The 22,968-nt window shown below is 40.8% G+C and overlaps 2 protein-coding genes across 4 annotated transcripts; one reads left to right on the top strand and one right to left on the bottom strand.

Moving 5' to 3' along the window:
* The first annotated feature begins 962 nt into the window (after nucleotides 1-962).
* srek1 (splicing regulatory glutamine/lysine-rich protein 1) lies at nucleotides 963-12,396 on the top strand. 3 transcript variants are annotated; one of them, XM_030435149.1, is made up of 12 exons: nucleotides 963-1,243; nucleotides 1,399-1,532; nucleotides 2,238-3,407; nucleotides 3,799-3,914; nucleotides 4,021-4,167; nucleotides 5,927-6,105; nucleotides 6,205-6,335; nucleotides 6,427-6,541; nucleotides 6,647-6,751; nucleotides 7,049-7,120; nucleotides 7,274-7,388; nucleotides 8,631-12,396. In XM_030435149.1, the coding sequence occupies exons 3-12, from the start codon at nucleotides 3,377-3,379 to the stop codon at nucleotides 8,796-8,798; spliced, it is 1,179 nt and encodes a 392-aa protein (XP_030291009.1). In that variant the 5' UTR covers nucleotides 963-1,243; nucleotides 1,399-1,532; nucleotides 2,238-3,376; the 3' UTR covers nucleotides 8,799-12,396. The 3 variants fall into 3 exon arrangements, with proteins under 3 accessions (XP_030291009.1, XP_030291008.1, XP_030291006.1); XM_030435148.1 differs by lacking the exon at nucleotides 2,238-3,407 and adding an exon at nucleotides 6,861-6,892 and having other exon boundaries at nucleotides 8,631-8,885; XM_030435146.1 differs by lacking the exon at nucleotides 2,238-3,407.
* LOC115592439 (leukemia inhibitory factor receptor) lies at nucleotides 11,943-21,532 on the bottom strand. The gene is made up of 16 exons (XM_030435145.1): nucleotides 21,365-21,532; nucleotides 21,111-21,164; nucleotides 19,602-19,658; nucleotides 19,370-19,487; nucleotides 18,481-18,635; nucleotides 18,242-18,387; nucleotides 17,817-17,949; nucleotides 17,618-17,706; nucleotides 17,321-17,528; nucleotides 16,536-16,724; nucleotides 16,201-16,332; nucleotides 15,467-15,625; nucleotides 15,094-15,237; nucleotides 14,898-14,973; nucleotides 14,483-14,564; nucleotides 11,943-14,384 (listed from the first exon to the last, which is right to left on the bottom strand). Exons 1-16 carry the CDS (start codon nucleotides 21,429-21,431, stop codon nucleotides 13,923-13,925), a joined length of 2,271 nt encoding a protein of 756 aa, XP_030291005.1. The 5' UTR covers nucleotides 21,432-21,532; the 3' UTR covers nucleotides 11,943-13,922.
* Between the last annotated feature and the right edge of the window lie 1,436 nt (nucleotides 21,533-22,968).

The following is a 22,968-nucleotide window of genomic DNA, read 5'->3' as shown; positions in this document are numbered from 1 at the left end:
GAATAAAATTGAATTAACTAGATTCCCACAAGCAAATTTAAAGATTAGAAAAAGGCAAGACACAAGGATGACTCTAGGGGCAGATTAAAGATATATAAAGTGCAGCAAGCATCCAAAAAACAATGAACAGAATCAGAATTGCTTTTATTGCCATGTAAGTTTACACATGTGAGGAATTTGCTGTGGTCTGTATGTGCAACACAACAAACACAGACATAATAAAAAATATTAAAACATAAATATAAGTGTGACTGATTTTTAAAGTAGGTGAAGACTGTCCAGATTTATTCAGCAGTGCAAACAGTTGTGGACCTGGATTGTGCAAAATAAGAGCATCTGTGATTGGAACTTACATTAATGTGATGCTGCAGTCTGCCTAAGCAAAAATAAAGAGCAATCAGAATCAGAATACTTTATTGATCCCCGGGGGGAAATTGTTTTTGTCACAGGCGCTCCGTGCAAAAGCGGAAATAGAAATACAGCATGAATGGAAACAAGAGATAAAGATAAAGATATAAATAAAATATTAAGTAGACAATTATTAAATAAAATAACATAACATAATGAAGTAAACAATAAAATAAAATAAATAATAAAGTAGACAGTCTGGAAATATATACAATAAAATATACAATGAGATAATATATACACTATACAGAGAAGTAATTAGTTTTGCTTTTACTTTATTTTGTTTGTTCTGTGTTTTTGTTTTCAGTACTTATGGTTTTAAATCCTTATTCCATCAAATAACACTTTCAATAATACTTTTGTTTTGAAACAATCAACACTACTATATAACAAACATATTAAATAAATTAAACAATATGAAAAAAAGTTGTTATTCTGGTGAAATCAAATCCTGTATTTTCTAGTCTAGACTTGTGGGCCCTGGGTGTAATGCGCCGTCCTATCCTGCAGGGGGCGATAGAGCGCCGTGACGCTGATCGTCAAACGCCTGTAAGGGGAAAAAAAGAGGAAGTCGGTAACGACTCGCTCCGCCCAGCTGGATGTAACGCGTTACTCTACTGCGCCGAGCGGGGTGACAGAAACATAACAAATACTGTATATAAAAACCCACATTTTAAAGATTATACGCGCATTCATCAGTCCGTACAATGAGCGGGATCCCGGGCACCGCTGTCGTCCAGGTTACCAACCTGTCCTCGGCCGTGAGCAGCGAGCAGATGCGAACTCTGTTCGGTTTCCTGGGAGACATCGAGGAGCTGCGGCTCTACCCGCCCGAGTAAGCGCGACTCTACCCCGGCACAGCTAAGCTAGGCAACACCGCGGATGCGCGGCCTTGTCGTCTTGCGGGTCCACATTAAACGTGAAAATGAAGACGTGTGATAAATAACTAACGCTTTTCTTCTTTTTCCTGTGCTTGTGTTTCTTTCGCAGCAATGCCCCTCTGTCTTTCTCGTCCAAAGTGTGTTATATAAAGTACCGAGACCCCTCCAGTGTTGGTGTGGCGCAACATCTCACCAATACTGTGTTTGTTGACAGAGCTTTGATAGTAGTGCCCTGTGCGGAAGGTGAGTGCAGCCTGCCTCGTTTTAAAAAAAAAGAATGAAAATGTCTGACTCTGTCTCAGTGGACTTCATGGCCGTCTCTCCCCCTTTGAATCCAACCGTTTTGTCGTTTTGGTTGATAACTGTTTTTATTTTTTCATTCACATGGAAAAAAAATTGGCATGTTGTTGCCATTGGCTAGTTCAGATTTGAGTCACACAGGTGACTTGGTTGTATCACCAAACAAAACAAGCTAACTATTTGTATTGTCATTTTATTTTATTCTCTAATGCCTTGCTAAGGTTTCTGTTTTGGTGTCACATGGTGGTTGTTTTTTTTGACAGATCATCATTAGACTCCATGTTGAATGTTTTTTGAAAGCTGCCAAGACATTATTTAGGTGTACTCTCTCTGGATTTTACAAAAGAAAAAACTGTCATTAATGTTACTTGTTTTCACGGAATATTAAAAATAAGCCCATGACATCACAGCTAACTTAATCCCCTTTTCTCTCTCTTTTCATTTTTTGGTGCTCCCTTTCTTTAAATTTCCCTCCCCTCCCCTTTGGTGCCACTGTTGTTCCCTCTGTGTACAGTCAAAAAAAAAAAAAAAAAAATGTCACCTCTAACTTGATTGCTTTTTTGTCCACGTGACTTGGTGCTGGATGGCTACTGAGTTTATTAATTTGGTTTTGTATGTTTTTTCTGTGTGATTATGTGTGCATATCAGATGACTAGCCTGGCCCAGCTGTTACACTACACTAGCCTGAGTCAGGCATTGTTTTCCAAGCCACTATCCCCGATCGGGCCAACGCAGCCTTCAAGGGGGAATGTGACCAGGAGAATAGCCCGCTGAGCCTTCCAAGATGGACACCTTGTCTCTTTTTATTTATTTTTCTTTTCTTTTTGGTTTGTTTCCTTTCATACTTTCCCATGTTGTCCACTTTCTACTGTCTCTATCTAGAAAAAAAAAAAAAGAAAAAAAGAAACTACAGTATTTGCTTATCTCTAGCGTTGTGTTTATATTTGTTATTTTGGTTTGTTGTTTTGATTATTGTCCAACCCCCCACCCCCCTCTCTCTCTTCTGCTACAGCTGCAGCTTGTGTGTGATTGAATTCTGTCCAGGTTGCTACGGCATACCGGTGGGATGTGTGTCACACATGGGATGATGGGGGAGGATCACTAACACTTGACTCTCTTGTCACCTACGCCTGTTTGACGTAGTTAGGGGCTAGACATTGTAAAACCCAGTAATGAAAACTTTTTTTTGATCTCATTTTCAACGTAGCATCTTTTTGAATTCTGTTTGCACTTTTCATCTGTGCTGAAATCTGTTGTATAAGGCAACATTTAGGGGGGTTTTCTCCCTCACATTACTTGCACCGCAGCTCCGATATATGGATGTGTAGAATTGATTTATTTCACTTATATCTTCCATTCAATGCACTTTCTCTCTTAACTTGGCAACTCGTGACACATGCATTCATTCTTTTGCGTCGTTGTTTTATTTTGAAATACATTTCCTAGCAGTTCAGCTACAGTGAACTGAATTTGTAGTTATTTGTGTCTCTTGCTAGTCTTACCGTAAGCCTTCTTCTCCGGCATTAAGAAGCAGCAGATTTTAATCCAGAGTGGAATGAGCAAAAAATTCCCAATTGGTTGTTTTTTTTGTTTGTTTTTTAATAGCTAAGTCTTGGCTAACATTTCCTACAGTTCTTAAAATTGTTGTTCTTTTCTGTATCTGATGTCCTGTGTGCTATTAGTGATGCAGCCATTGGGGTTGTCTTGTGTTGCACACCTTTCCAACACTGCGAAACGATCGCTCGCCCCCCCTCCCCTCACGGAAAAGCGCCCATGCTTGATATCGTATGGTTCATGACCAATATGTTTCCAGTACAGGTGACCCATGCATCAAAGTGTTGACTCATTCACTGCATTGTGTTTTTTTCTTTTGTTTTGTTTTTTGATCTATGAAAAGAGACCAAGGACAAAATCTTTTGATTGTGAAAAAAAAAAAAAGAAAAAATCAGATTTTTTTTTTTTTTTCATTGAAGATAATAACTGACAATAAGACTGACTGAGAAGAAATAATTTGATCAAGGCAAAGAAGTAAGGATGCTCGGTCTCCAGCAGTTTACCATGAGTAGACAGTAGAAGACTTGTAGGCTTGTATGGGGAAGTGTATGCTCTCTTTCTCTCTAGAATACAGTGGGCTAATTGTGCAGACATAGAGGAGGCAGAGAGACGAGTCCCGCTATTGCCTTCACTAATATCGGCTTCTGTCCTGCAGGGAAAATCCCGGAGGAGGCCAAGGCTTTGTCACTTTTGGCACCTACCACCCCAGTACCCAGTCTGATTCCTGGTGGGGGGCTGCTGCCTATTCCTACTCCAGCCCCACTTCAGAATGTGAGTCAGCATCTGGTAGCCTACTTATTACCCTGTCTGTTTGCCTGTCATGTAAGTAAAACCTGTGTGGGTGTGTGTGTGTGTGTGTTTTCGTTTGCGCCTGCAGCTCAACCTCCCCGTAGTGAATCGGATATCAGCCACTCTGGACCCCACAGCCTCAGCTAACTCCCAGCCCCCGCTCATGGGAAATGTGGATCCCTCAAAGATCGATGAGATCAGGAGGACTGTCTATGTCGGCAACTTGAACTCACAGGTAGGGTAGGCCGGTTATGTATATATTTTTTAATGTATAGTTTTCTGTCAGATAGCCAACAAAATAAACAAATTTAGAACATTTTGACTCTGAAGCAGCATCTTCTCACACAATGTTCCACCTACAACAAGATGTGATCGATAAGACGTCACACTTAAAAGCCCATAAACACTGAATACTGAAGTTAAGTGTCAGTAAATTGTAATGCGACTGAACATCGGTCCCAAATATCAGTTTTCCCGTCTCCTTTTCATCTCAGATTCCCGATCCCTGTTCTTACAGCAGCAGGGCGGTGTATGTGGGACTTAAAATAAAAAACACCTCCCATGTTCAGTACTGTACACGTTACCACGGCAACAGTGTGGCTCGTTGGCGTGATTTTTAATTGTTTTCAAACTTCAGCGGAGCTCCATAGCACCGAGGAACAAGCTACATCTGGCTGTGCGTACGAACACAATGCTTGTTGTTAGGATCAGTCCATTAGTTTGGGTCTGTTCGTTGGATTTGTTGATGATAAGAAAATATGAAATAAAACCAGATTTATCCTTTAAGTGACAGACATCTCCATTATTTCCAGCTATCACTTCCCTCATTCATATTACAGTGCGATGCCTCATTTCCACCCATCATTGTCTGTGACAGATGGGGACAAATGACTTGTCTTATCTAATAATGCTCTGAGCTAATTGTTTATTCATAAGCTCTTTGTGAAAAACTAGAAAAGATGAATGAAGCCTTCAAGTGCCACGACGTGCGGCACAGCTTGATGCAAGCTCCAGAGAATAAATATGAATTGTAACCGGGCCCAGTCGCAACCGATGGAGCGGGCCCGGTCTTAATTAAAGCTGCAAACATGTTGTCGTTAGAGATGGTCCGATCAGGTTTTTTGGGACCGATACCGATCACTGATCACCTTAATGCCTCACCGATCCGATTACCGATCAGAACCGTTCGATCACGTGGAACGATATTATTAATATTTATATTATTTTACTCTTTTTTTCCCCATTAATTCATCCACTCATGCAAAGGCCTATAGTCTTTCATTTATGTTAACCTTGTAATTATTTATTTATACTACTAGATTACCTTTATTTATTGCATACAGTAACTTCAATATTCCTTCATAGCAGCAGTGGCACTGTGGAAAACAATATGCCAAAATGGCCTCTAGAAGGCAGTCAAGAAGAGCTGAAGGTTGAAAGTTCAGTCATTTATTGATAGGCCTTCTCACCGCGAGGGTTGCAGGGCTGCGTGCTCTCCAATGTTGTTTGCAGCAGTGCCTGTGGGGTCGGCGTTGTCTTTTTCTTTTCGCTAGTTAGTTGCATGAAATCGTTATGTTCTTTGCTGTGAAACGACTTCAAGTGCCGAATTAAATTGGTAGTATTAAAACTACTTGGTTTGTTTCCCCCATGAGGCACTAAACGCTCGCATGCGTTACAGCTGGCGTGTGTGACATCTGTCTCACATATTTCAAAGAACTTCCATGCAGTGCATGCAGGCAGTGTGACCACAACACAACACTTCTTCTTTGTTTTGAAGCAGCAGCGGTTTGGCGCACTACCGCCACCTTTGGATCCGGAATGTAACAAACACAAGCACATGTATATATAATGCAATCGGATCGGTGATTTTAACCTTTTATCAGATTTCCCGATCGATTGATTTTTTTACCATGTCGGCCCGATGCGATCAGTTACCGATCGATCGGCACCATCTCTAGTTGTCGTTAAATCCGTTTTCATCTCTCTTTCCTCAGACCACCACCGCAGAGCAGCTGCTGGAGTTCTTCAAGCAGGTGGGAGATGTGAAGTTTGTGCGGATGGCTGGAGACGAGACTCAGCCAACGCGTTTCGCCTTTGTGGAGTTTGTCGAGCAGGACTCTGTCGCCAGAGCTCTGACCTTCAACGGAGTCATGTTCGGAGACAGGCCTTTGAAGTATGTATTTTTTTTGTTAACTCAACAATATATCTAGTCTCAAAACGTGTGCCTTGTCATTTTGAGCACATAATACCTTTTTTATTTAATGTCCATCAGGGTTAATCATTCCAACAACGCCATTGTAAAACCTCCCGAGCTGACGCCGCAGGCTGCTGCGAAGGAGCTAGAGAGTGTGATGAAGAGGGTGAGGGAAGCCCAGTCTACCATTGCAGCTGCTATAGAGCCAGGTACGTTTTGATTTGATGTGTACATCAAGGGTCCAGTCATAAAATAATGACGCTGTGTTCTGATGCTGAGACTACTTTTCTCGGACTCTAGCGGACATAAAGAAGCGTTCCTCCAGTCGGTCCAGAAGGGGACGGCGGTCCCGCTCGAGGTCGCGCTCCCGTTCACACTCGAGGTCGCGCAGGAAAAGGTCCCGTTCGAAACACAGGTGACCTATTAATACACACGGCTGTTACATTTCACCCGCTTGACTCTGCAATCTTATCAAACATCCAATCTGTGACATTTTTTTCCCCCCCGTTTATTGGAGCAGACCGCCACAGAGGTTGTGGCCGAGAGGTGACTCCCACAGTTCCCGAGGCGGCCACAAGAGGCGCTCTCGCTCCAGAGACAGAAGGCACAGTCGAAGTCGATCAAGGTGTGTTGGGGAAAAAACAAACAACACTTTTAAGATATTACAGTCTTGGAATAATCCATAAATTGTCGTTGTCGTTCTTATCATAAAAACTAAATCTGATCTACTGTAGTGCCGACCTGCTGTCCCAGGAGGGGTCACCAGGTACTTAGGAGTCTGCGAGCTGCCCGAATTTGGCTCCATGCATTAATCTGACACCGCAGGGGAAAAAATATATGAAATAGTTTTTAATACATCATTCTTTTTTAGCCTGTGTTGTCTCTAAAATTGTGCTTAATATGGATAATGTGTTGTAATCAGGGGCCACAAGAGGAGGAGTAAGGATCGGTCCAGGAGCCCTCGAAGGAAAGCCAGGTCACCCTCGCCGAAAAGGTAAATTCATCCCATCTCATCCTCCTAGAGAGATGTTTCAAAGACTCCAGTGTCTTTTCTCATGCTTTCTAGGTGGATTTCAAATGATTTATGCACAGTTAATATCAGTGATTTTGCACATGCAAGGTTGTGATTGTCCCATTCTTCTGTCAGAGGTAAGAAAGACAAAAAGAGGGAGCGCAGCAGGGACAGGCGGGACCGCTCCACGTCCAGAAAGAGGAGCCGCAAGGACGAGGACAGGATAAAGAGCAAGGCCAAGCCAACGAAGGTAATAAAGCTTTCACTTCCTCACTGGAATCAGGCGCCCCCTGCGCAGATACGTTGCCGGTACCAGGTTGTGCTGATCAATCTCTTCCGGTCGAGCAGGCAAATAAAGGTGTCGCACTGCTGATAATTTTAATGAGCTGAGCTTTGTCGCCCTAAAACACCCGTCAGACAGGAGGGGGGAAATGAGTTTTCTGTCAGTGATGAAAACGAGTCCAAGGAGCTCACTCCAGCAGTTTTTTCCTTCCCACTGTCCTACAGGAAGACATTATTAGTGACCTTGTTTTCCCCTTAGCTCTTTATGGCCTGCAGAAGTGCCCAATGAACACCTGCCAACTGACAGGGTGGCATTATGTAAGCCGTTTCCGTATTTACACATTTTTTGTCAGTTCATCCCTCGCTTCCTCAGTCTCGTCTTGTACACAGACTCTCCCGTACTGCCCAATAGTCTGATGCTGAGGTGTTGGAATCGTGACTGATCAAATCCCCCAAAGAAACGTTGAAAAAATAGTCAAATCCATAATTCTTTTAGGCATCACGTTTGTTTATTTTAAAGCTGTAAATCACCTACATCAAAAGAGAAGCTCCATCTCTAATATTTGTTTTCAGTGCAGGGGGTTAAATTGCGTGCAGGGGGTTAAATTGCGTGCAAATCTCTGATTTCCGGTCCCGAATCGACCCTCCCAGTTACCTCCTGTCTTTGATGATTGTTTTTACTTGCCTCCGACTCGAGTATCGAGTCACGCGCTAACCTACTTTATCCAAAGTTCACACAAAGCCGATAGCCGAGAGATGAAAAGGTGACACATTTTAAACTTATCGCACTCCATCTACGCGGTCGATAACAATCAATGTTTGTACAACAGAAGCTGAACCAATGTTCTCAGAAACCACTACAGTCTCACAAAGTGCTGCACTGCACACTCTTGTCATGTACTATAGTTCTCAGCTCTCTGAGGTGATGCTCAACACTTCAAGTTACAACCAAAGTGTACGCTTCCTGCAGACTACAGGGCTGATTCAGTTTTGTGTCTGTACAGGGATCATTCAGAGTCTTGAAAGTTATGAAAATGTTTATGCAACGAGGAAAAATGCACAACCAAAGTTGATTTATAGTAACAGTTTAGATGTGCTTGAGAAAGTGTTTGAATTTTACTCTTACTCCCAACAGATATTAGACAGTTTTATCTCGTGTCAGTGGAAAGATCTGCTCGCCATTTATCGTATTACTATGTCGAATTTTCAGGTGGAAAGGGACTATGACCGAGAGGAGAAGGACGACTTTGAGAGCGACAGAGAAGACTCGGTCACGCACAGCGACGACATGACGTCATCGCCCTGCGCCCAGCACAACGGCAGCTACAAGACTCACAACGAGGAGGACACACCTATGGGTGCGGACGGCACCAAGTGACTATTGCAACCCTGCAGGAAAAACTAATCTCGCTCCATCGAGTGATCTCAACGCCCATCGTGTGCGTATACATCCTTGAACATCAGATAACCACTGCGTCTTTTCTCCATCATCGTCTCCTGTTGTACAACCTAATTTTACTGCACATTCTTGGCAAATGCATGGATCCTGTAATTCAGTTACAGTCGACCGAAAGGCCAAGTGAGCACTCATTACAGCAGAACCTTTCCTGTTGAGCTGCATGTTAGGGCTGTAACTAACGACTATTTTCAATATCGATTGCGCTGCCCGATATTTTCACAATTAATCGCTTGTAAAAACGTCAAAAAGTTGTGAGAAATGCTCAAATCACAATTTCAACCAACTGTCCAACCCCCAGAGACTCTTCATTTATTTTCATAAATGGCAAAAAAGCAGAACATTGTACACGTCTGCTTGAAAAATGACTGAAACTAATACTCGTTTATCAATTTATTGCAGAGAGGGTGCACATGATATAACAGTTCCACACTAAATGCTACAGGCTCTGTAAATCGTATCCAATGGATTCAGCAGTTCTACAATAACTGGAAAATAGAAGCTTCAGAACACACTGTTGCAAGTCTGTCATCCTAAATTTCATAATATTATACAGGTGATATTGCGTCCACCTCCTGTGATGCTTTAAGAACTCGGTTTCTATCATTCTTTCCACAGAGATACTCAAACTGTCGTCACCTTACCGAGCAGATTAAGACAAGTGTGCAGGCCTGAAGCAGCTGCAGAGCTTTTGAGATTCTGTTTTCCCAGCGATTAAAATCATAGTTTTTTATATAAATGTATCTCCATTCCTTCAATGTCATCTTGACCACTTTAAAAGTCTAAAAATAACCTCTCATGCCTCTAAGATTACCACTATTTAGGTCATACTGTAGTATGTATGACATTTTCTAACTGTATGCCAGACAGTAACATGCAGAAACAATCTGCATTAACTATAAAAAAAAAACAACAAAAAAAACAATGTCTGTGTAACATTTTGCCTCTTTTAATCCTGACGTTCAGGCCCGGACACCAAACTGACATCAAAGAACTTGTCCAGTTGAAAGTCACTTGTTAAGTCGCCTGAGTGTTGGCACTTGAGTTTGAAATACAAAATACAACAGCCATCGGATGACTAGCTTGTACGTTTTGCGCCTGTGTGTGAGGAAATCACTCTCCAAACCAGCAGGTGGCAGTAGTCTGTAGTCATCGTTCAAAAAAGGGAAACCAGAACACTCAAGAACCGCGGATCCACAAACTGTTCCGATAAACGCGCTTTGTTGACACCACTCTCGCTAATATAGCCACTTATTGATTGATTGAGAATATGTGCGATGACAAACGGCACTGTTTTGCGGAGGCGGGGGAAAAAACAAGGAGAGACTAAGTTATATATGTGAAATCATGGATACTACAGCAACAGGCTGAAGGGGCTTTCCCTCCTATTTTTCTGTTTCTCTTCAGGAAGAAGATGTAAAGTGAAAAAATGTAATCTGCTTTTATATGCGCTCAAAAGCAGGCATTCAAATGCAATAAATAAAATTTTAAAAAAATCTACAAAAAACACTGGCAGCTACTCTGGATACCGACACATGAAGCTTGGCGGACTTCCTCAAGTAGCATTTAATACAAAATACTATCATTCTAGGAAAAACTGCAGTAAATCTGAATGATTCTGTCATGGCTGTTGACAGTAAAGGAACTTCAGTTTTAGTAATAACTGAACTGAGCAGACTTTGTCTTCAGGGATGTTGTACATTCTGAATATTACACTTTGAGGCCCCAACCTTTCAGTTTTATCTGTATGACTCATAGAGCCACTTGTGTTCCTAGAACGATGTGCTGGTTAAAACTGTATTTTTCATCAGTTGAATTTCGTGAATACACAAATACTACGATTATGGTGTATAATCTAGGGAGGCCTTCATCATGTCAGCTTTTTGGCGTACAGAAGCTACGGGAGTAGCAATCAAAACAAGAAGTCTGCCAGCTGCTATCGGCCGGCTGAAATGTTCTTGTTGGACATATCATCCGCCGCGATCAACACGTCTTGAGGTAAAAATAAACCGGCCTCTGCGTCTGAGGTCTCGTGGGGTGTAACTGTTTTTATTCTGTTGCTCTGGCCTTAGCGTGACAGCAACTTCCTATATTCTGTTTGGTACAGTACAGTTCTAAAACATACTCCCTGATCAACGAAGTGTAAAAAGATGAGGGCCCCTCTCACTGTATGAATGACAGAAAAACAGGTTTTCTGCTGATGCTAAAATGCTCATTTGCCCTTTTGTGTGTGGCGTTTAAGGACAATTTGATCGAGCAGGTCTGTGAAGTGTCCTTTTTATTTCCTGTTTTGCGTCATTTCTCCGAGAGTGCTCTGCAAAATGTAGATTTTTATGACTTGTGCTGTAATTATGAGAATGCAGAATCATGTTCTACTGTTTCTGTGAACCTGTCGCTAATATATTTCAGTAAAAAAAAGAAGATACGTTTCTCATTTGGTCGACATAAACATGTTGTTTTTACTTCCTGTTTTTTTTTGTTTCATGGGTGTAAGTTTACTTGCTTTTTAAAAAATATTTTTTCCGATTAGTCGCAACAAAGATCTCAGTGTGTCACGTTCCTTTACCCTCTTATTGTTGTGATGCTGTGAGATAAAACTATTACATGTTTTATATATACAATCCAGGCCTATACTGTAAAGGAAAATGATGGTGACGGTGTGAAAAATGTCTGTCGGCTTATATTTGCTCAAGAGAAGCGAAGCAACCACAGCTCACAGGTCAAACAAACTGCGTGCAAGCACAGAAGGGTCAAAAAGTGCCTAGACTAAGATTGTACAGAATATTCTAATAAAATATGGAGACTTATTGACAGATGCAACCTGAATTTATTGTTAATTAATGATGTTTAACAGCTTAAACTAATGAGATGTTCTATTAAAGTATTGTCAGTTGTCTTTAGTGATTAATAGCAGAGTAGATTGAACATTGATGGGGACTTTTGTGGATTTGCTTATTTTTTTTACATTTTGTTTTTTCGGTGTTGCAGTTTGCAGTATTGTGATCGTGTCAAAAATGTACGTTCATTTTTGTGCAAGCTGACCCCAGGTTGAGTTTTTATTATAAAAAACAAAAAATACAAAACAAAACAAAGCTTGTAAAATTTTAAAAGGTTTACTTTGAAAAAGAGGACTTAAGGACTTTATGACTGTCTTTGCCAAATTCCACTGAAATGGCTTTAACTAACCTAATTTGATTGTATTTTTTTTGTTTTGCTGCTTTTTTACGTACACAAGGCTTCAGTATGAAGTGAACTCGTGATAAAGTTTAGTAAAAAGTATTTCCAACACAACTGACAGTATGAAGAATTTTATTTTTTATACCCACTAAGTCTGGAATATACTGTAGTAAAGATTCACGGTTTGATCCGGGGGTGGGTGGGGGTGGGCACTTGATGTAAAGGTTTGGTGACACTGTTTTTGAAGAACTTGGGTGTACGTATGTGATCCTCCTCAGTTTGACTCTAACGATGCATCTGATCTGTTTCCAGGAGCACTCAATAAAGAGACATTTCATTCAAATTTTTTGTTTTTGTGTTTTATTGCCCTTTTTATATCACCAAGTATGATTACTAATGATTCTCAGTCAGCCTCTGTTTTCTTGCTTTGGGATTTAAAGGGCAAGTTCACCAAAACGTGAACATTCAGTCATAATATACTCAACACACACACCAATGGAAAGTACAGGGAAGATTTGTAGTTCACAAAACAGCATTTTAAAGTTGCTAACATATTTTAAAATGTAAAAATTAACAAAAAACCGCCCCATACAGCTTGCCCGATGTAATCAAAGCCAATATCCAAATTTGATTTGAGAAGATGTTTTTTACACTCTTTTTTTTAAAGCCAAATCTTCACTGTAGCTGCTAAGCTAAAAGCGTTAGCACACGCCGCGTCAGAAGTGGGTGCAAAAGGTTGACCGCGTGAATGTAGCCATTTTATTTCAAAGTGGTTTTCCGCGAGGACACGTCATGCTGGCTACATGCCAAACACAATTATCGTCTGTTTTACCCAAACTGGGAACTTAAGTTACAAACTGAACATCGTCTTGTGTTGAAGAGGACTTAAAACTGGTGACTGAGACCTTAAACTCATCAGGAGACTGTTTACTGAGGAAATAAAACAGGTGAGACAACGGGACATTTTCTATCAAGTTTCTATTTGAAACCAGTGGACTTGCCCCCCCTGCTGGCCATAAAAAAGAATGTAGGTTTAAGGCACTTGCGTCCATATTTCATACAGTCAATGCTACAGACATTCATGTTGCTCATGACCCTCAGGTCAATATATATTTGTGGTTTATGAAGGAATATCTGTAAAATTAATAATTTTCCCGTCAGCGCCTCGGCTGTGCAAGCAAGGTAAGCTAAAGTAAAATTTCCAACCTGTTAGCGATCGTGGTGCTAGCATTTTATTGTGCTCTTGTAAGCAAGCTGACGTAAGCATCTAGCAATAGCATTACTGCGCTCAAGCGAGACTGTAGACTCTTGTTAATGTGATAATTAATAATTGTGAGTGAGTTTTTACATTTATTCAGTGACCAGTTATGATCTGTAAATGAGGACACTTGCGGTTGTGTTTTCATGAGTGACAGCGTATTCAGATTTTACAGATCGAAATAAGATGCTGTAAGTTCTGGGGTGCATATTGAGTAATGTACATGTACAGTATGGAATGAGCAGAGATGATGTTCTTGGTGAAAGAAAATTGTTCAAGTAGTGCACGTATACAGAGGTATAGTAGAGAGGTAGGAAGAGAGGCGAACCGCCTGAGGAGCTTGCGGTACGTCCATGGTGCGTCCAACTTTCTGGGATTTCCAGTTTAAATTCTGACTTTGCACCATTGCAACTTGTTCACTCAACAGTAATTTTGGCATCTGACATAAACAACCAATACTGTACAAGTATTGCTCGTGATTATGTAAGATACGCTGTTGAACCTCTGGCCCCTGAGGACTGCCATCGAGGACTTACTCGAGTCAAACGTTCACGGAAGATGGTTGTTCTGATCCATGTGTTCCTGGTTCTTCATGCTCTGCCGGCCTGTTTTCATAAAATCGTGGACATGTCCTCGCTGTCCAAGATCGGACTGGTGCTAAATTGCCTCACATAGTCCAAACTTGATTTTACCGCAGTCAAGTCGGCTTCCACTGATTCAGCTTCTTGAGTAACTGGAGTGCTCACTGGCTGAGGCATCCCATGCTGAAACATTTCCATCGTTGTGTATCCCGTTGGAAAGACCTGAGTTGAGGTCTGGAGGTCTGTCCGTTGGATGTCCGAGAACGACTCTATAGTATCGTCCGGGAATATGTCGTCAGACGGATCCTCGCTGTCTCTTTGGAACCACTCACCAGACATGTCTTCAGAGTCTTCCTCATCCTCTGAGGGATGGAGAAGCGGTAGCATCGATGTTAACGTGCTTGCAGGGATCACGTCTTCTTTCTCAACGATCTGAAGACTGTTTGTATCCCATTCTTCCACCTTCAGGGTTTTGAGGGACTGTAGTAGTTCCTGAGAAGTAAAGACAGTAAAAGTTTGCAGTCTTTTGTGTTGGAGGTTTTGTTTGTTAAATGCTAGTGGTTGTTTTGAAGGCATAAACAGACACTCACCAGTTCACAGGCTCCTTCTATTTTCTGCATTGCATTGCTGTTCCTAGGGTTGGGTATGCTTGGCCACAATATGACTTTTGTTCTGGATAAAGTAGAGTAAGGAAAGTTTACCAAAAATTCGTCTACTACCTTCTCACCAATGGAAAGTTGGGCGAAATCTCATAGTCCGCAAAACATTTCTGGAGCCTCACAGATCTCTTTAGTCGTTCAGGAGAATTCTGCAACACTGTTTTGCTGCAAAGCTCCAGAAATGTTTTGTGGACTACAAAACTTCTTTCGACTTTCCATCGTCATGGGGGTGAGGAGATAATGACACATTTGGGTGGGCTGTTCCTTTAACATAAAGCAGATTGATATGCATCCATGTTAAAATGAGTGACAGCTTGTTCAACACACATGTAAGACACTGCTCTACCTTTTTATTATCGGAGGTCCGCAAAACAGCACAATGGCCAAGACTGCAAAGACTGTGATGACACCGAGATGAGAATCTGCAATCAAAAGAAAAATACACAATAAGTATGGATGTTTCTTTGGAATGAATCCAAAAAAGTAAGTGTCGTAGCTCAATTTTCTGAATGATTATTGGTTAAAAAGCTGTTTGGTTGAACCTTGAGGGGTTGTTTTGAAGAGGCTTTCTTTGCTTCGTACTCCTTCTCCTGCCCGGGTGAAGCCTGATATTTGGACTTCGTACGCTGTGCCACTTTTGAGATCCAACAATTCGTAGCTGTTTAACTCTGGATCCACTGTAATATCTGCAATCAGAGAGCGACAGTTTTTTAAACGATCATCTACATTTGGCAAAACAATTGTTAGCCATGCTTGCAACGTGGCTCGAGTGATGGCAACTTTGGTCAATCAGTTGGTCCGGACTAAAATATCTCAACAACTTTTGGCCATAGATGATTGTATTGTAGATGCACAATGATTTTTTTTATTTATGGATCAGCCAAAAATAATCAGTTGAAGGTAGATTATGCTTACTTCTCTCTGTTCTTGCCCCCCAATTTTGAAACTCAGTGTAGTGGATTATGTAACCCTGTAGAAAACCTTGGATGTCTTCCTCTGGGATGGACGTCCACCGCAGCAGCACAGAGTTCAGCGTCACATTGTGGTTGCTGATGCTTGGGGCACTGACAGGAGCTGTGGAAGCACAATATCATGAAGTCAGGCTGTTCTATTTTAGAAACAAGCAGTATTTATCCATCAGATTTGTTCCTGAACAACTTTTAGATTCTTTGCCATGGAATTTTGTACAGACATTCATGGTCCTCAGAAGGAAAACCCAAAGGAATGTGTTGAATGTTGACTTCCTCCAGAACCACCAGCAGGTTGAAATGATAATTCACACAAAGCACTGAGGAGTGATCTGAATCTACGACATCAATTACGGCAATATTTCAGTACAGACATTCATGGTCCCAAGAGGACAAATCCCAAGAGGAAATTGGTGATCTCCTGACATTTCTTCTGGAGTCACTAGCATGTCAAGGTTTTCATTTATCCAGTGAATTATCTCCACACCTTTAAGATGGATTACTACTAATTACTACTACTATTCATGTTCCCAAGAGGATCAATCCTGATGACTTCGGTGATCTGGCTTTTCGTCCAGAGCCACCAGTCGGTCAATTCTTTTTTTTTTTTCATTTATCCACTGACCTATCTCTTAATCTACAAGACTGGCCACTGGAAAGGTTACAGGCCTGTAAACTTACATCCTTCAATGAAATAGAACTGCGTGCTCCCGTAGGTGCTTTCGCTGTTGTTGATATGCTTCATGTTGCAGGTGTCCTTGTTTGGTCTGGTGTGCAGAGTGATGCTGTATCTCGCGTAAGGCTCCAGAGGCTCTGGGTGTTTCAAAAATAACCAAGTGGATTGTGATTGAAGCAGGCAACTAAATGTATATCATCACCAAATCAACTCATATTATGTTTACGTACTGCCAATTTCCATCAGAAAATATATGTTTCGTAAATAACGTGTAACGCCTAATGAGTGGATAGAATTTCTGGAGAACAGGGCTGACCCACATTTGTGGATATTTACACACCTTGTAGAGATAGAGATAAGGTTTTGTAGTTGTCTTCATCCTGAAAAAAAGACATGTAGGCTGATTTGTGTCCCTTCTTTATCCACTCTGCGGAGTAGCAGACGTACTTTTCGATGAGATTGTCTTTCCAGTAGATTGTCAAAGACGTGTTGCTGTGGACTGTCACGTTCAGCTTCCCAGCTCCCGTACCTGTGAGGACAAGTTTAGAAAATGTTTTGAAAATCTAATCTAAATCATATCTAGGCTTGATATGTAGAGTTAATAAACAAAAAGAGGTAATACAACACCAGATTGATATTGATATTGCCTACTTTGTAGTGTTTACTACAGGATTTAGTGTGAAGTAATCACATAGAAATATATTTTTGGATTTTTAAAGCAATTCTGCGAGCAAAAGCAAGAAGGTGTTGCTCCAAAGAACGTTCTCTTGTGAACAATTGAATCATGAACACATTTGTTTTATAGATACGAATAGCGATGACATGGCAACCCACAAATTAGACTGTGGTGGCCTGCTACAGTCTAGGTAATTAATAGGAGAGACTGTTTAGGAGATATCTGTTTTTGCAAATAAACACATTTATATCCAAATGTGGCCAGTTTTTAGAAACAAAAAAAGTAAGATGATAAGGGATGTTTGGTGTTAATGATGGAGAAACACAACAGGTGAACACCTTTTTAGAAAAATGGCTTATTTCAGACTTGTGGAAAGAAAATGTCCAAATTACACATTGACCCTTTTGACCTGTGTCGTCTCCCCTGAGCAGTTTCTAGTGAGAACTCACCGGGCCCGTCTTCTCTCTGTGGTATGATGTAGGTCACGCCCGGAGAGGTGCTGGCGTTGTTGACGGCACTGATGTTGAGATGATAAGCTGAATAGGAAAGAATCAGTGTGATCTCAGGCTGCGTGGTGTTGATCTGCTCGTGCGTGGCCTCTCCTGAGACCTTCCTGACGTTAATGCGGTACCCATCATGCAGCTCTTTGGCAGAAAACTAACACACAGGCAAATTTTAGTATCACAACAACGTCAGGGAGGACGTACTACACTTAACATTTGAGGAGATACATTCTGAACATTTACCCTCCAGGTTAAAGTGATCAGCCGGCGGCCTGTACTCCCTGCAAAGTCCGTATCTTTAAGGCCGACGATGACAGGCCGCGTCGTCAGTTCTGGAAGGAGACATTTATTTTAAGTGAAATAAGAAACAGCATTTCAGCTCCAACCTCTTCTATTTAACACCGAAGTTATTTTAAATCAATAAAGAGGAAAGCAAGCTGACCTGATGGGACGGTGTAGGCGTCACTCCATAAACACTGTGAGCATTTACTCGTAGTGACGCACTTGATCTGTACAGTGTAGACCAGCGAGGCGTTTACATGCTCCACCGTACATTTCTCTCTTTGGGATTGTGCCTGTGAACGACATACAAGTTAAAAAAAACTTCACTTTTTTAAATTTCAACTAAAGGGTAACTCCACCAATTTTACACATTAAAGGGCGTTTACGGCCTCGGGGAGTGCTACTGCATGTGTGTAAAAAGTAGTTTGAAGCCTTTTGTGTCTACAGAGGAAGCTGCATGTCATCTGGTAAATTGCCTTCAGTGATGTCACTCCCCGAATTCCCTAATATTTAAGCCCTAACTTAAATGTCATTAATCATGCTCTCTCATCGATATATGTAATATAAAAATCAGTGAATGCTGACCTCACTCCACAGTAGGCTGTCCAGTGCTTTATATCTAATGTAGTAATCCTTAATGTACTTCCTGTCGCCCTGTGGCCAGCTCACATTCACAGCTAATCTTCCAGAGTGGCGGCTGAAGGAAGCAGCGTACGGAGGACCACATCGCCCTGAAATATAACAACTATTATTCAGATCTGTCAGAGATTCATCAACGAAGAAACATGCAGATAAAAAACAGAAAAGGATATTTTTGGACATACACAACTTCTTTGGTGAACCTCGGAAAACTGCTTTAGTGCAGTTTGCTGACTCGCTGTTTTCATAAACCTCAGCGGTCATGTTGTATTTTTCATTCAACTGGATCTTCTTCGAGACGTCGGTGATGTTGATGTGAGCTTTGCAAAATTCCTTGCTTCTGGAAAGAGAAATGATTTTAAGAATTACATATTTATCATCGAGAATGCTTTTTTTTTTAGGAAGTTCAGGGGAGACTACAGAGGCCCTGAGGGGAAAGTAAAAATTTTCTTTTTTGATGCCCCAAGTTCTAAAATATTTTGTATTCTATTTTGTGAATTTTTTATTTTCATCACAAGAACATTTTTTTTCACTGTGTTACACAAATGAAAAAAAAATTATAAAAAAACATATTTTAGAACATACTAAGTGGAGCACCAAGAAAAAAAAAGTTTCACTTGCCCCTCAGGGCTTCCGTAGGAGACAATGTGCATGAAAACCCATGTTTTCATTCACCAGGCAATTTTTAAGTTTTTGGAGGCAGAGAGCTCGTGCATCCTGCCTCCACCCTTGGCAAGGAAGCGCTGGCTGCATTCTGGGCTTTCTGTTTGGGTGGTGCTACCTGAGCAGAGGAATGTAGGTGTCCAGACAAAGCTCAGGCATGCAGCTCTGATCCTTAAAACTTAAAAGAAATGGGCTGTTTATGGAGTCATTAAAAGAGATATCCAAAATTCCCTCTGTAAGAACTTTTGGCCGTAAAAAAGTCAACAAAATGAAACAAGATCCTGGCTTTGTCCAAAGTTCAGACAACTAGGTGATGCGTAATCTGCATTTTTAAATAACATTATTAAATTTTTTTTTAACCCTTTTTACCTTTAAACAAAATGTACAAATGTAAAACTCAGCTCTACTTACTGTTGTTGTATGATGAGCGTGTACGTCTTCTCTGATGCGCCGTCTCCAGGTTTCCACTTGCAGGTTTTCCAGCCTTGTTTTTTGGATGAACCAAAACAATCTAAATCATGGACTCCATCTGAAACAGAGGCAGCCCAAAGAGTTCAAAAATGATTTCAAAGAAATGGGTCTGTAAAGTGATTTTACAGCTGATAATTCAACTTGAGATGACTCAGAAGTGTTTTTGCATTACCTGGGTGAACCCCACAGTGCTGATATTTGAGGGAAACGCTCGTTGAATTGCAAGTCACTGGAACAAAATGTGAATAAGAGGTGTGAAACTAGATCACAGTCAGCTCGTGGAAAAAAACACAACTCTACATTTAATCCTACACAAGGAAACAACTTGATTGAACAATATCTCAAATGATAGTAATTACTTTGATAGTCTTAAAGTATCTGATATCAAATGTACTTACGTGTTAATATTGTGGCAATAAATGTACTTCAACATCTAAAGTACAAGTAAAAGTAAAGTATTTAACTTGTTTTTATATGTATGTATATAGAGAGTATTGGGAGTTGACTGATTTGGAGGCAAATATTGTACTTTTACTCCACTATATTTGAAAACTTTAGTTACTTGTTAATTTGCAGATTACACTGCTGTATCAGAGCCAAAGTAGAACATTTAGAATTTCATTTCAGTTCATTTATTTTGTGACAATCTGATTTTAAAAACAAACCCTCGAACAATCAGAAAATGCCGAATATCCAACAACATGTCGACCCATGGTAGACAATGAATAAGGACACGTAGATATATGTAATATTTATTTATACTTGTGCTTTTGAATCTAAAGTGAATATTAATTTTGATTTCACTGTTAACACACAAACAAACAAATGTTATATAAACCATTTATTAAGCAATTGTTTATTAACTGATGTCTCTAAAACCTTTATCATTTCTTGTCACGTCAGTAAAACATCTTTTAACTGAAGTTCATTTAACTACAAATCAATCTTTTATTAATGGTAGTTATAATAAAGTGTTACTAAAGCACAGTAGTTGCAGAAAATGAAAATATTATAAGTAGTATAAGTACGGCAAAACTGTACTTAAAGGAAAAGTTCACCCAAAAAATGTAAAATTCAGACATTATCCGCTCGCCCTCATGCTGATGGAGAATCAGGTGAAAATTTCGCCGTCCACAACACATTCCTGGAGCTTCACAGAAAAAAAGTGTTGATTTATTCGCCTGAACAGCTGAGGTAGACGGGGCTGCAGCTCATCTGGTGTAATCCAAGGCTACGGAAGCCTCGGGATCCCAAATTGATTTCAAAATACGTTATTTTTAAACCCCTTTCTGAAGCCAAACTCTTCACTGTACCCGCTGAGCAAAAAGTGTCCTGTCTGCCGTGGACACAAGCTGGAGAAATCAGTCTGAGATCTTGGGGGCTTCCAGTGACTTTTCAGTTTTTAAGAAGTCCCCATCAGTTGTTTCTGAGATTGCAGCAACGCGATTCCCTCCGAAGCTCCAGGAACGTTTTGCGATACCGCGAAACTTCACCCGACTTTCAACCCCTGTTCGGTCGGGTAGAAAAAAAATAAATTTCCCTTTTGGTTGACCTTCTCCTGTAAGTACAGCACTTGAGTAATTGTGGTTACATTGCCTCAGTGGAAATCACTGATATATGAGCAGCAATGCGATGATTGATACGACGAGGTGCTGTGAAAAAAGAGTGAGAGTCAGCTCACCTGAAGATGCTCGGACATGAGAGGAGAACATGGTGAGGTGAGCGAGGATCAGACCTACGATGTGAGCGGCAGCAGAGGGCAACTTTGGTTGAAATCAGCCATGAAATACGAGTTGTTTGACTGATTTACGATATGAATCTTTAAGTGGATTTAGTTTATTACAAAGAAAAAGAAAAACACGGCAATGATTCGCCTCTCTCCTCCAAATATCTCTTTCACAGTAACAAGCAAAATATTCCAATTAGTCCACTTACCGAGGAGGAGAAGGTGTGGAGAACATTTTGAGTCTGACAGGTCAAACTGAAATCCACCGCCAACCATGTCGCCCAGGGCCAAGTCCTGAAACCAAGAGAAGTGGGTTTGGAGGCGATCTCACACCCACATTCTGCTGCCATTCACACCAGTCTGTGGCTGCCGACCTCGAGCTCTTTGCATAGAATGACGATAGAGGAAACATTTCTGGGGAGTTATAGCAGAGTGAGGAGGGGCGGGGACTTGTTTGTGTCACAGCTCAGAGGATTCATAGACTGACAGCAGCGTGATGATGTTGCTGTGGGTCCCCTGGAAAGGAACCGTCACCTTCCTTTGTACTTCTTCTTTCCACAAATAGATCTTCTCGGCATCAAAAAGCAAACGAAAAAAACAAAAAAAAAACAACGCGCTGCGATGTGCAGGAGGCGCCTCGCAAAACCAACCAGACACGACTGTGAAGTAGCTGTGCATGCATGAATTTTTTTTACTGAAAACAAACTTCATTTGACTCAAAGCGTGCAGACGAATGACTTTTGGTCCCCCCCGGTTTCAGTAAACCCCTCACGCTCACTTTGCTTTCAAAGAACTGGAAGTCGTTTTCGTGCGAAAGTCACACATTTCTGTTGTTTCTGCAAACGTTTCATTCTGAGTCAAAGGTGGACTGAGTTGAGTGTTTTCAGAGATCGGACCTGCTGCCACCGGTTTCTGTGACTTGATGTTTTTTTCGGAAACAGTGGTAGAATGTAAATTTAGGTCGAGTCTTTCCTCGCTCACAGCTCTGTTAAATAGAGCCGATTCATATAATATAATATAATATATAATCTGATTCACTGCAATCACAAAAACACTGAAGTTTAAAAATGCAACACATGGACTATCTGTATCGTTTGCTCTGATGATTGCTTTTGTGTGATTATTGTCGTATTTGTACCTATTATTTGACTCTACTTTTCGTCATATTAGAGTTGAAACTGCAAATATTAAGCAGTCTTTTGTGTTTTGCTTTGTTTTGATGGATTTGGGCTCATGTCAGATTCATTCACTTCAGATCATTTCTCAAGTAGCTCGTACATTTTATTGTTTTGAGTTAAAGGTCCCTTTCAGTTAGTAATGCATGTAAAAAAAAAAATTTGACTTTTAACATTAATTTGTGTCTGATTTTGGTTTGATGTCAAAATTGTAGATACAGTTTCAAATACAGTTTCTAGCGGCGGGTAAATTTAAACAAGTTTCAAGTGATCTGCTTCTTTTCTCCAAACAGCTGAATGAATTAAGATTTCTGTACAAATACAGTCATCGCATAGAGATGACGTGCTCAGTATGTGCCCACTGTGTGACGCTACTCTTGACTCATGTAAACTCTCCTTACTGTTATTTCGGAAGGTGGGCGAGTTAATCACAGTGAGAAATGAATCAACGGGGACCTTTTACCCCGAACACGTCGTCAAATAATCTGTATACTTCCTGTTCGTCGGCTGCCACTGATGCTGGACATATTTACAACATCGCTTAGATGTAAACAAGTCTTTGACGGCATCGGAAAACTCGCGCTGAGAGTAAAAAGAAGAAGTAGACGATTTGCAGGGCACCAAAGGTTTTCATCTTT

Source organism: Sparus aurata, chromosome 12, assembly GCF_900880675.1.
Source record: "Sparus aurata chromosome 12, fSpaAur1.1, whole genome shotgun sequence".
NCBI lineage: Eukaryota > Metazoa > Chordata > Actinopteri > Spariformes > Sparidae > Sparus > Sparus aurata.
This window is presented reverse-complemented; position numbering and strand designations above follow the sequence as displayed.

What these genes read in the sequence shown, in the direction of transcription:
- LOC115592439 (XM_030435145.1), bottom strand. Translation starts at nt 21,431, where the DNA reads ATGGTTGGCGGTGGATTTCAGTTTGACCTGTCAGACTCAAAATGTTCT. An exon ending in GCACTGTGGGGTTCACCCAG is followed by an intron (nt 19,488 to 19,601) that starts GTAATGCAAAAA and finishes CCTCTGTTTCAG; the next exon opens with ATGGAGTCCATGATTTAGAT. An exon ending in CGCCTACACCGTCCCATCAG is followed by an intron (nt 17,707 to 17,816) that starts GTCAGCTTGCTT and finishes GTCTCCTTCCAG; the next exon opens with AACTGACGACGCGGCCTGTC.
- srek1 (XM_030435146.1), top strand. Translation starts at nt 1,116, where the DNA reads ATGAGCGGGATCCCGGGCACCGCTGTCGTCCAGGTTACCAACCTGTCC. An exon ending in TCGGCAACTTGAACTCACAG is followed by an intron (nt 4,168 to 5,926) that starts GTAGGGTAGGCC and finishes CTCTTTCCTCAG; the next exon opens with ACCACCACCGCAGAGCAGCT. An exon ending in AGGTCACCCTCGCCGAAAAG is followed by an intron (nt 7,121 to 7,273) that starts GTAAATTCATCC and finishes TTCTTCTGTCAG; the next exon opens with AGGTAAGAAAGACAAAAAGA.